General features: G+C 40.9%; 1 protein-coding gene across 1 annotated transcript; it reads left to right on the top strand.

The window, feature by feature from the left end:
* The first annotated feature begins 5,082 nt into the window (after nucleotides 1-5,082).
* OR2AE1 (olfactory receptor family 2 subfamily AE member 1) lies at nucleotides 5,083-8,799 on the top strand. The gene is given in 3 exon segments (XM_025864692.2): nucleotides 5,083-7,165; nucleotides 7,167-7,474; nucleotides 7,476-8,799. Coding segments are annotated over 3 exon segments (945 nt in total). The 5' UTR covers nucleotides 5,083-6,805; the 3' UTR covers nucleotides 7,753-8,799.
* Nucleotides 8,800-13,196: the final 4,397 nt, after the last annotated feature.

The raw sequence follows: 13,196 nt of genomic DNA, 5'->3' as shown, positions 1-13,196 counted from the left end.
CTTGTTAAGAAGCTTTCTAAAAACTCTGAATAAAATCTTCTATTTTTAGAACAAAAAAAAATCTGTTTTTTCTCTTTTTGGATTCATGCTTACTTCCCTGATGTCATTTCCTACCTCTCCTCACTGTACCTCCTTGTCACTTTGGCTTCCTTTCAGCTCTTCAGGTACACCATGAATGGTCTCAACTCATGGGTTTTGCGTGTCTTTGCCTTTATCTGGACCTCTTTTTGCTTTTGATTACCTGGGTAACCCTTACCCTGATTCAGAGATCTTAGCCTAGGGGCCACTTTTTTTTTTTTTTTTTAAAGATTTATGTATTTGAGAAAGAGAGCGAGTGTGCCTGAGTGGCGGTAGGGGCAGAGGGAGACAGAGAATCTCAAGCAGACTCCCCGCTGAGTGCAGAGCCCCACACAGGGCTGGATCTCACGACCCATGAGATCACGACCAGAGTCGAAATCACAAGTTGGATGCTTAACTGACTGAGCCACCCCCAAGCTGCCCTGATGCCACTTCTTTAAAGAGGCTTTCCCTTGTGACCCAGTCTACATAGTGGCCTCCCTGCTTTACTCTGGCATAGTGAATTCTTCTTTATCACGCTTCAGTAGGGGGGCATGCACTGTTTTGTCCTTTATGGCCTCTTTTCCTACTTCTGTTCAAGTCACACCTTCACAACCACAGTTTCTTTGTGATACCACTTTGCTCCAGATCCATGTGATTCCGGTGGTTCCATTACCACCCTACTTCTCCAACCCCTGCAAGAGGTGGGCACCTGTCCCAGGCAAGTCCATTATTTGACTTCAGGCTCTGGCACACGTGATTGCTCCAAGGGGTGGCCACCAGGCTAAACTGTTGAACAGGTTTTTCCCTGGAGTTTTCTGAATTGGAGGTAGTGGAGCATTGGATGTGAAGCTCTAGGTATAGCATCAGAGTATGTATGTAGGTATATGTATACTCTCTGTATAAAAATGCCTGAGGGCGCCTGGGTGGCTCAGCTGGTTAGGCGACTGCCTTCAGCTCAGGTCATGATCCTGCCGTCCCGGGATCGAGTCCTGTGTCAGGCACCCTGCTCAGCGGGGAGTCTGCTTCTCCCTCTGACCCTCTTCCCTCTCGTGCTCTCTCTCAAATAAATAAAATCTTAAAAAAAAAATGCCTGAGAATATCAACATGGAGAGCCAAAGCCAAGATGAAAGATGGGAAAAGAAGACGCATTATTCATGTTACTGAATCTAGCTGATTCTGAGATCAGTTCTATCCCATTCATTGCTATGATTCCATACCCTTAAGATAGTATAAGTTTTGTTTTATGTCACTTGAGTATTGTCACAAGAGTATTGATTAGTGCAAACTCTTAGTCCAACATGATATATTTATTTATTTGCTTTATCTGTAAGTCCCATGAGGAAAGGGACTATGCTTGCATGTTAATCACTGTACACATGCTACCCAATACAGGGCTTGGGACACAGCAGATGCTCATCAAATATTCTTCAGATAAATTAATGAATTATATAAATGGTATAGCTGCCTTGCTTAGAGAGAGATTACATTCTGGTGAGTGAGAGTACCAGGTAAAAGTACTGGACAGGTTTTTTTTTTTTTAATTATTTTTAAGTAATCTCTACACCCAATGTGGGGCTCAAACTTACGACCGTGAGGTCAAGAGTCACATGTTCTAGTGACTGAGCCAGCCAGGTGCCCCAACAGTAGGTTTTGAAGAAAGTAATGATACACTGCATCTACTCAAAGAGATGTATAGATATGTCATTTTCTTTTTTAACTTCTGCATCTGAAATCTCTTCACGTATTAATGTAGTCTGTAAAATTGGAGTTCGGCCCAGTCAGGGTGGGAAAGACTAGTGGTAACTGCCTGCCTCCATTCCCTGATTTCTTTTCTATGATATGGCACATGGGGAAACCCTCTAAAGTGTGTCGTGGGCAAATAGGGACCAGATCATTCCCAGACTGTGCTCTCAAAAGGGTTGGATGGAAAGGGGCTGGAGAGATCTGGGTTCTAAGATGAAAAACAAGCCAGGACTCTAAGGATTATTTGACTCTATGGTTAATTGGCCCTTGGAGAAGACATTCCCATGTTATCTTCAGACTAACACTCCTCAAAAGAGCTCATTCCCCTGACCCCTACAAGCAAACTTCAAGCAAAGCCTTTTGGGAATGCTTATCTCGATGCATGTGACAAGTCTAATTGGCATCTTGAGTAATGGTTTCCAGAAGAGATTCACGATGTGTCCTCTGGGTTGGGATCCCTGATGCCATATATTTGGTGTCCTCAGTTTGCCTCAGCTGACATCATAGGTCTCCTGGGTTAGGGGGATGTTCTGTTTCTCACAGATGGTGCTCCTCTGTCCTCAAGATTGGTCCATGTCAGGTCAAGTTTATCCTTATTCTAACCCCTGTGATTCCTGCTGAAGAATCGTTCATGTAGTTAAGAAGGGGCTTATTCTAAAAATGCCAGTGCTAGAAAAAATTCTTATTTTTATTTTTTTTCTTATTTTATTAATCAGGAAAGAAGGTATAAAGCTAAGAAGAGAGTGCCTTAAGTGATTAAAAATAGGAGAAAATCCAAAACAGATTTTCTTTAGACTCTGGGCTCACTGATGATTAAACTAGTATTTAATGTAGCTTCTTAATCAGGTCACATTAATGCAAATTCTTATTGCCCAAGCTTGCATTGCCATTTTGGGATGAGCAGTGGCTCAGATATATGTTTAGAGGCAGAGGAAGCATATGCATGATTCAAAGGCCCCACTGGTACAGGTTAAAGAAGTTTAGTTACTTAATCTGTCCTGATGTGTACTACTGGAGTTCAAAATCTGAGCACAGATTACAAGAGCATTATAGAATTACAGTTATTATTGCTCCTGGTGATACTCAGTCACTAGGGTAATTAGTGTCAACAATGGTGACTGTGTAGGAAAATACATTCCACCAGTAAATGGAGATTTTCAGAATCAGACAAGGAAGTCTGATGAACACCTCAGGAAAGACCTGTTTGAATGATCAGTAGCCAGTGTGTGAGTCAGTGTGGACCTATTCAGCGCTCTCCATTCCACTTCTATACTTGTTCTGCCCACAAGTCTCTGCAGAGGGAATGCCAGGTAAGCTAATACTGGGGCTTGAGGTGTCTAGGAAACCTTTATTAGAAGCTAGGGCATCCTCTAGCATTGTCAGCTTATTTCCTCATCTCTTTAGTCACAGGATGATATTCAGTCGGTCCATGTAGAAAGTTGCCAGAGAAGGCCGAAGAAAAAGTCACGTGAGGGCTACAAATCAGAACGGGAAATTATCAGGAAATTTGCCTAAGAGAAGAAGGGAGACATGAATCAGGTGATGGAAAAGCTTACACTATGGAGCCTTACAGAGAAAGCTGGAAACTGAGGAGGAAGGAGATAGGGGAGAGTATGGATACCTAAGTAAAAGCAAAATATGTGGGTGTTTTGATTGGGTTGGAATGATTGGAGGGAGCATGGAGAAAGTTGGGCTCTTAGTCCACAAGAGACTAAGTTTGCAATAGCAATAGGAGGTGGTGGCCAAAAAGATAATCCTAGGCTGCATTAATATGGGGAGAGAGAATAATAAATGGGATCTCTTTCTTACTGGTCAAGTTATACTCTGAAGAACACATTCAGTTGAGTTATCTGCTTTAAAATTTAAGTAGATAATCTGGAATGCATGAAAATCTAGGAAAATGTTGGGGAGGAAAAACACAAAGAGGGATGGGGTGTGGATATTCTGGGGATCAATTTGGACTATTATTGAGTTGGGCTTCACCATGGCGACCAAGCTATCATTAGGATCCGTATTCACGTAAGAATTACATAAAGGGCTGACTGGAAAATCTGGCAGATTAAATGTCATAACCCTAGTTTTATCAGTCTGATTTGAAGGCTCTCAGGTCTACCCAGGACATATCTCTTATTTGTGTTCAGCTATATAAATATGGTGGTTTTGTTATGTGTCCACTTGGCACCTTTACACAACTCTTTAAACCATATTTAATCTCCAAATAAAGGCAATACCAAATTACTCTTCCACCTAACATGATACACCTATCCCATATACAACCAAAAACATATTAACCTTTTGCTAAGAAGAGGATATAAAACACACCAAGCATTTCCCCATAAGAGGACACAAAATCCCCTTTTTACCTTGATACGAAATTCATTCTACTATCTCATTTACACTCCTTTTATATCCCATAATTTAAATACTGATTGAAGTTAACTATGTTAATATATCTGATGTTAGAAAAAGGGATGACCAAGGGGAAGAAAACCAAAACATATGGGTAATATAACATATACAAAATGTTCATATCAAAATAAGGAAGAAATGCCTATAACTATTACACTTTTTATTTCTGCAGCTGCTCTCATGGTCATGGCAGGTGTTTATAACTGTCTTCTTTTACTTTTCATTTCATATTCCCTTTGTCCACAGTTGGTCATGGTTCCTTGACTGTGGAGTGACCCAAACCTTCATTCCTGAAGAATCTGGGCCATTAGCAGTCCTGTCTGAATTGGGTTGTTGTAGCTTTCCACTGACTTCTTTCACAGGACATTTGAGTCCAGAGAGGTACCCTAGAAAATATCCTACATTCCTGACATGCTCATCCTCATCCCCATGGTATAGTAGCAACTCAGTTTCTCCTTACCAGTCAGGATCAATCACACAAAACCAGTAGAATAATCTCTTCTGCTTGTTGATTCAGTGATATGAGGAGCCCAAAGTGGCAGGGTGGCAGTCTCAACTCTCGGTAAATGGAATCGTTGTGTTACCTGGTGGATGAACTCCCTTTGGGCCTAAGACCGCTAAACCAGCAAAGGCTAAAAGTGCAGGGACAGGAAGCAAAAATTTTGCTGGTGGATCATAGTTATAGACATTATAGTGAGAGGACTCACTCCCATTTCCACCTCTTGATTCCTGGTCCTGTGAACCCTTGTGATGGGAGAAACAGCACCATAGCTACAGATTTAGAGCATATAGCACATTCTGGAAGACATTGCTCCAGCAATGGGAGGTATTGTCAACTAGCTGTTGCTGTAACTGAGTCTTCAAAAGGCTGTTCTACCGTTCTATCAAGTCAGTTGTTTCAGGATGATGGAGAATATGGTAAAACCATTAGATTCCATGAGCATGGGCCCAATCCCACACTTCATGTATTGTGAAAGAAGTTCCTTAGTCAGAAGCAATGCTTCTTGGAATAACTTTATGCTGAGGAAAGCATTCTGTAAGTCCATAGATGGTAGTTGTGGCAGTAGCACAGTAGGAAAGGAAGTCAAAACCATATCCAAAGTAAGTGTCTATTCCAGTAAGAACAAAGTAATGTCTTCCACAATGGAAGCCGTCCAACATAATCAGTCTGCCACCAAGTAGTTGGCTGATTCCCCTGGTGAATGCTGCCATATCAGGGACTCTGTGTTGGTCTCTGTTGTTGGCTGACTGGGCATCCAGCAGTGGCTGTAGCTAGACTGGTCTTGTTGAGTGGAGGTCCATGTTGCTCAGCTCATGTGTAGCCTCCATCCCTCCGGCTCTGGCCACTTTGCTTGTGAGTCCATTGGCATGAACAGGAGTGACTGAAAGAGTGCTGTCCACAGAATGGGTTGGCACTTAGATAGGATGACTTATTTTGTGTAATGGGTATTGTTTTATATGAATATATTTTATACAAATATGTATATAATATTTTATATGAATATTATATGAATATTTCACACATTTTTGGTTGTATGCAGGATAGTTATGTTAGGCAGAAGGATGACATTGTTGTGTTTGTTGGCTTAAGGAGATGTGAATGAATGTCAGACCAACAGGGGATGGGCTCTGGTGGTCTTGTAATGTGTCAGCTTGGCTAGGGTGAGCTACATTTCTCAGAATTTCCATTTTTGTGTATTTCTGGAGAAAGTAGGCCATAGGAGAGATTCCAAGGGAGATTTAAAGGGCAGAAGGGAAGGAGCCATTTTGTAGTTTACATATGTTGTTGCTGATCTGCTGACTTATCTCATTGGTGTGAAGTAGCAACTGGACCTGCGGTTGCTCTACCTCCCCCTGGATCCTCCTTTAGCTTCTCTGACTTCTGGGCCAGGTGTGCATGGTTAGCTTCACTAGGAAGGACCCCAGTTTCTGCACAATAACCATACCACCAATTCCAGAGTCAACAAGAACTAACATGGGTTTCAGTCTGCCTTTGTGGGGTTATTATAGCTCATGCTTGTGGGTTCCTGCCTGCTCATGATCTAATGCACTTTATATCCATTTTCCCTTCCTTACCACTTGCCCAATGGACTTCAAGTTCCACCATCAGACACAAAGGTGAGAGCCTTATATAGACTGCTTAACCAGTTTTCTTAACTGCTTTCACAATTGTGTAAGGCCAAGTTTCTGAACAATTCATTAAGTGTATATGTATATACATTTGTACTTATAAAATTATACACATATATACTTATAAAATAGTATATATCTAATATATATAAAATTTAGTGTATATATATATTTTTTTCTTCCTTAATGAGGAGAGACTCTTGTTTCGAAATTTGGCACTTAATAGAATCTAGATATTCTGGAATTTCAGAGTTATCATGTTTGTGCAGAGATTTGAAGGTCTTTTTTTTTAAGTTATTTCAATAATTAGCGCTGTTGAAGAATCAGAAATAGAAAAAAACTCTCTTCACAAATTCTTTGGTAGATCAGAAGGTGCTTACTGTCAGGTGTGCTAAACTCTGTTTTTTTCTGAAATCGCACTTCATCTCTACTTCCTCTTTCCCCAGACACTGAGAAAGGGGAGATGTGGCAGAGGAATCAGACCTCTCTGGCAGACTTCATCCTTGAAGGCCTCTTTGATGACTCTCTCATCCACCTTTTCCTTTTCTCCTTAGCCATAGTGGTCTTCCTTATTGCAGCGAGTGGCAACATGCTCACTATTCTCATCTGTGCTGATGCCCAGCTTCATACACCCATGTACTTCCTGCTCAGCCAGCTCGCCCTCATGGATCTGATGCATGTCTCCACAACCATCCCGAAGATGGCTACCAACTACCCATCTGGCAAGAAGACCATCTCCTTTGTGGGTTGTGCCGCCCAGCACTTCCTCTATTTGTCTCTGGGTGGTGCTGAGTGTCTTCTCTTAGCTCTCATGCCCTATGACCCGCTGTGTTGCCATTTGTCATCCACTTCGTTATACTGTTCTCATCAACAGAAAGGTGGGACAGATGATGGCTGTCACGTCGTGGTTGGGAGCATCCACAAACTCTCTAATTCACACAGTGATCTTGATGCACTTCCCTTTCTGTGGGTCTCGAAAAATCCACCACTTCTACTGTGAGTTTCCAGCTGTTGTGAAGTTGGTGTGTGGAGACATCACTGTTCATGAGACCACAGTGTACATCAGCAGCGTCCTGCCTCTCCTCCTCCCCATTTTGCTGGTTTCTACATCCTCTGCCTTTATCCTCCACAGTGCAGATGGGTTCAGCTGGGAGTAAGAGAAATGCCTTTGCTACTTGTAGCTCTCACCTCATTGTGGTTTCCTTCTGGTTTGGTGCCTGCATCTTCTCATATATGAGGCCCAGGTCCCAGCACACCCCATTGCAAGATAAAGTTGGTTTCGTGTTCTATAGCATCATTATACCCAAGCTGAATCCTTTGATTTATACTCTACGGAATAAGGAGGTAGCTAAGGCTCTGAGAAGAGTGCTGGGGAGAGAGCTTCTCACTCAGCAATTGCCGTTGCCCTGAATATAAGAGTGGAATGGGATAAGCTCCTTAAGTTGATCAGCATAAACCTCTAAGACTTTTCAAGGGTCCAGATCCCTGATGACTACTGCAAAAATGAAGTAGTTAACACACAATGCAGTATTCTAACTTGCTCTCAGGTACCTGAGTACTGTAGAATATTACCTTAGTCCATTTGGGCTGCTATAACAAAAATACCATAGACTAGGTGGCTTAAACAACAAACATTTTATTTTCTCACAGTTCTGGAGGCTGAAGAGTCCAAGACCAATCCTTGAAATTGCTAGACACTCTCTCATTTCCTTTTGATTTCTTTAAAAATGTAACCCCTGCCAAAACATGCTTCCCTCAGTGAAATAAGTCAGGTAGAGAAAGACAAATACCATATGATTTCACTCATATGTGGAATTTAAGAAACAAAACAGATGAACATATGGGAGGGGGGAAATAAATAGAAGGGAACAAATCATAAGAGACTCTTAACGATAGAGAACAAACTCAGGGTTGATGGAGGGAAGAGGGTGGGGATGGGCTAGACGGGTGATGGGCATTAAGGAGGGCACTTATTGTAATGAGCACCAGGTGTTGTATGTAAGTGATGAATCACTGAATTCTACTCCTGAAACTAATACTGCACTGTATACTAACTAGAATTTAAATAAAAATTTGAAAAAAGAAAAAAATGGAATAATTTCTCTAATTTCTCTTTCTACAGTTGCATTGTTAGTGTATAAGAAAGCAACTGATTTCTCTGCATTGATTTTGTATCCTGCCACATTACTGGATTGCTGTATGAGTTCTAGTAATTTGGGGGTGGAGTCTTTTGGATTTTCCACATAAAGTATCATGTCATCTGTGAAGAGAGAGACTGTGACTTCTTCTTTGCCAATTTGAATACCTTTTATTTCTTTTTGTTGTCCGATTGCTGTTGCTAGGACTTCTGGTACTATGTTGAACGATAGTGGCGAGAGGGGGCATCCTTGACGTGTTCCTGATCTTAAGGAACTTAAGCTTTTTTCTCAGCTTTTCCCCATTGAGAATGATATTTGCTGTGGGTTTTTTATAGATGGATTTTATGAACTTGAGGAATATTCCCTCTATCCCTATACTCTGAAGAGTTTTAATCAGGAAAGGATGCTGTATTTTGTCAAATGCTTTTTCCGCATCAATTGAGAGGACCATATGTTTCTTCTCCTTTTATAAATGTGTTCTGTCACATTGATTGATTTGCGAATGTTGAACCACCCTTGCATCCCAGGGATAAATCCCACTTGGTCGTGATGGATGATCCTTTTAATGTACAGTTGGATCCTATTAGCTAGGATTTTGTTGAGAATTTTGGAAACCATATTTATCAGGGATATCGGTCTGAAATTCTCCTTTTTGATGGGGTCTTTGCCTGGTTTGGGGATTTAAGGTAATGCTGGCCTCATAGAATGAGTTTGGAAGCTTTCCTTCTGTTTCTACTTTTTGAAACAGCTTCAGAAAAAAAGGTATTATTTCTTCTTGAATGTTTGGTAGAATTCCCCAGGGAATCCATTAGGCCCTGGACTCTTGTTTTTTGGGAGGTTTTTGATCACTGCTTCAATCTCGTTACTGGTTATTGGCCTATTCAGGTTGTCAGTTTCTTCCTGTTTCAGTCTTGGGAGTTTATAGGTTTCCAGGAAGGCATCCATTTCACCCAGGTTGCTCAATTTATTGGCATATAGTTGTTGATAATAATTTCTAATAATTGTTTCTATTTCCTTGGTGTTAGTCGTGATCTCTCCCCTTTCATTCATAATTTTATTAATTTGCGTCCTTTCTCTTTTCTTTTGGATAAGTCTGGCCAGTGGTTTATCGATCTTTTTTCTTTAATTTTGGTTTATTGATCTTACTAATTCTTTCAAAGAACCAGCTTCTAGTTTCGTTGATCTGATCTACTCTGTTTCTGGTTTCTAATTCATTGATCTCTGCTCTAATCTTCATTATTTCTCTTCTAATGCATGGCTCAGGCATTGTTTATTGCTTTTTCTCTGGTTCTTTAAGGTGTAAAGTTAGTTGGTGAATTCAGGATTTTTCTACTTTTTTGAGTGAGGCTTGTATTTCCCCCTTAGGACCACCTTTGCAGTATCTTATAGGTTTTGGACTGATGTGTTTTTGTTCTCATTGATTTCCATGAATTGTTTAAGTTCTTCTTTGATTTCCTGGTTGACCCAAACTTTTTTTTAAAAAAGATTTTATTTATTTGACAGAGAGAGACACAGCGAGAGAGGGAACACAAGCAGGGGGAGTGGGAGAGGGAGAAGCAGGCTTCTTGCAGAGCAGGGACCCCTATGCGGGGCTCGATCCCAGGACCCTGGGATCATGACCTGAGCCAAAGGCAGATGCTTAACGACTGAGCCACCCAGGTGCCCTGACCCAAACATTCTTGAGCAGAGTGGTCTTTAGCTTCCAAGTGTTTGAATTTCTTCCAAATTTTTTCTTGCAATTGAGTTCCAGTTTTAAAGCATTATGGTCTGAGAATACGCAGGGAATAATCTCAGCCTTTTGGTATCAATTGAGACCTGATTTGTGACCCAGTATGTGGTCTATTCTGGAGAAAGTTTCATGTGCACTTGAGAAGAATGAGTATTCTGTTGTTTTAGGGTGGAGTGTTCTGTATATATCTATGAGGTCCATCTGGTCCAGTGTATCATTCAAAGCTCTTGGTTCTTTGTTGATTTTCTGCTTAGATGATCTGTCTATTGCTGAGAGTGGAGTATTGAGGTCTCCTACAATTAATGTATTGTTATCAATATGACTATTTTGGTTAACAGTTGGCTTATGTAGATGGCTGCTCCCATGTTGGGGGCATCGATATTTACAATTGTTAGATCTTCTTGTTGGATAGACCCTTTAAGAATGATATAGAGTCCTTCTGCGTCTCTAACTACAGTCTTTAGTTTAAAATCTAATTTGTCTGATATAAGAATTGTTACCCCAGCTTTCTTTTGAGGTCGGTTGGCATGGAAGATGGATCTCCATCCCTTCACTTTCAGTCTGGATGTACCTTTAGGTTCAAAATTAGTCTCTTGTAGACAGCATATGGAGGGGTCCTGTCTTTTTATCCAATCTGTAACCCTTGCTGTTCTATGGGAGCATTTAGGCCGTTCACGTTGAGAGTGATTATTGAAAGATATGAATTTATTGTCATCACGTTGCCTGTGAAGACCTTGTTTTTGTAGATTGTCCCTGTGAATTTCTGTTCTATATCACTCTTGGGGTCTCTTTTTATAGAACCCCCCTTAATATTTCTTGCAGGGCCGGCTTAGTGGTCACATATTCTTTCAGTTTCTGCTGGTCTTGGAAGTTCTGCATCTCTCCATCCATTCTAAATGACAGCCTTGCCGGATAAAGTATTCTTGGCTGCATGTTCTTCTTGTTTAGTACTCTGAATATGTCTTGCCAGCCCTTTCTGGCTTGCCAGGTCTCTGTGGATAGGTCTGACATTATTCTGTTGTTCCTCCCTCTGTACATAAGGAATCTCTTCCCCCAACTGCCCTTAAGATGGTTTCCTTGGTTCTAAGATTTGCAAGTTTTACTATTACATGTCGGGGTGTTGGCCTATTTTTCTTGCTCTTGGGAAGGGTCCTTTCTGCCTCTAGGACACGAATGTTTGTTTCATTCCCCAGATTAGGGAAGTTCTCAGCTACGATTTGCTCAAATATATCTTTTAGTCTTCTCTCTCTCCACCCCCTCAGAGATCCCAATAATTCTGACATTGGAATGTTTCATGGTGTCACTTATTTCTCTGATTCTATTTTCATGGATTTTGAGTCGTTTTTCCTTGGCCTCCTCTTTTTCCTTCTTGTCTATTAAGATACCTCGGAATAAACCTAACCAAAGAAGTAAAGGATCTATACTCTAGGAACTACAGAACACTCACGAAAAAAATTGAAGACACAAAAAGATGGAAAAACATTCCATGCTCATGGATCGGAAGAATAAACATTGTTAAAATGTCTATGCTACCCAGAGCAATCTATACCTTCAACGCCATCCCGATCAAAATTCCAATGACATTTTTCAAAGTGCTGGAACAAATAATCTTAAAATTTCTATGGAATCAGAAAAGACCCAGAATCGCCAAAGAAATGTTGAAAAAGAAAAACAAAGCTGGGGGCTTCACATTGCCTGATTTCAAGCTGTTATTACAAAGCAGTGATCACCAAGACAGCATGGTACAGGCACAAAAACAGACATATAGACCAATGGAACAGACTAGAGAGCCCAGATATGGACCCTCAACTCTATGGTCAACTAATCTTCAACAAAGCAGGAAAAAAATACGCAATGGAAAAGAGTCTCTTCAATAAATGGTGCTGGGAAAATTGGACAGCTATATACAGAAGAATGAAACTAGGCCATTCTCTTACACCATACACAAGGATAAACTCAAAATGGATGAAAGACCTCAATGTGAGACAGGAATCCATCAAAATCCTAGAGAAGAACATAGGCAGTAACCTCTTCGGCATTGGCCACAGCAACTTCTTTCAAGACACGTCACCAAAGGCTAGTGAAACAAAAGCAAAAATGAACTTTTGGGACTTCATCATGATAAAAAGCTTCTGCACAGCAAGGGAAACAGTCAACAAAACAAAGAGGCAACCCACAGAATGGGAGAAGATATTTGCAAATGACACTACAGATAAAGGGCTGGTATCCAAGATTTATACACAACTTCTCAAACTCAACACCCAAAAAACAAGTAAGTCAAAAAATGGGCAGAAGACATGAACAGACACTTCTCCAAAGAAGACATACAAATGGCTAACAGACACATGAAAAAATGTTCATCATTAGCTATCAGGGAAATTCAAATCAAAACCACGTTGAGATACCACCTTATATCAGGTAGAATGGCAAAAATGGACAAGACAAGAAACAACAAATGTTGGAGAGGTTGTGGAGAAAGGGGAACCCTCTTACACTGTTGGTGGGAATGCAAGTTGGTGCAGCCACTTTGGAAAACAGTGTGGAGGTTCCTCAAAAAATTAAAAATAGAGCTACCCTATGACCCAGCAATTGCACTACTGGGTATTTACCCCAAAGACACAGATGTAGTGAAAAGAAGGGCCATATGCACCCCAATGTTCACAGCAGCAATGTCCTCAATAGCCAAACTGTGGAAAGAGCCGAGATGCCCTTCAACAGACAAATGGATAAAGAAGATGTGGTCCGTATATACAATGGAATATTACTCAGCCATCAGAAAGGATGAATACCCAACTTTTACATCAACATGGATGGGACTGAGGAGATGATGCTAAGTGAAATAAGTCAAACAGAGAAAGTCACTTATCATATGGTTTCACTTATTTGTGGAACATGAGGAACAGCATGGAGGACATTAGGAGAAGGAAGGGAAAAATGAAGGGGGGGAATCGGAGGGAGAGATGAACCATGAAAGACTATGGACTCCA

The sequence above is a fragment of the Callorhinus ursinus genome, unplaced genomic scaffold (genome assembly GCF_003265705.2).
Source record: "Callorhinus ursinus isolate GAN/ISIS: 27379988/994484 unplaced genomic scaffold, GSC_fseal_2.0 scaffold55, whole genome shotgun sequence".
NCBI lineage: Eukaryota > Metazoa > Chordata > Mammalia > Carnivora > Otariidae > Callorhinus > Callorhinus ursinus.
This window is presented reverse-complemented; position numbering and strand designations above follow the sequence as displayed.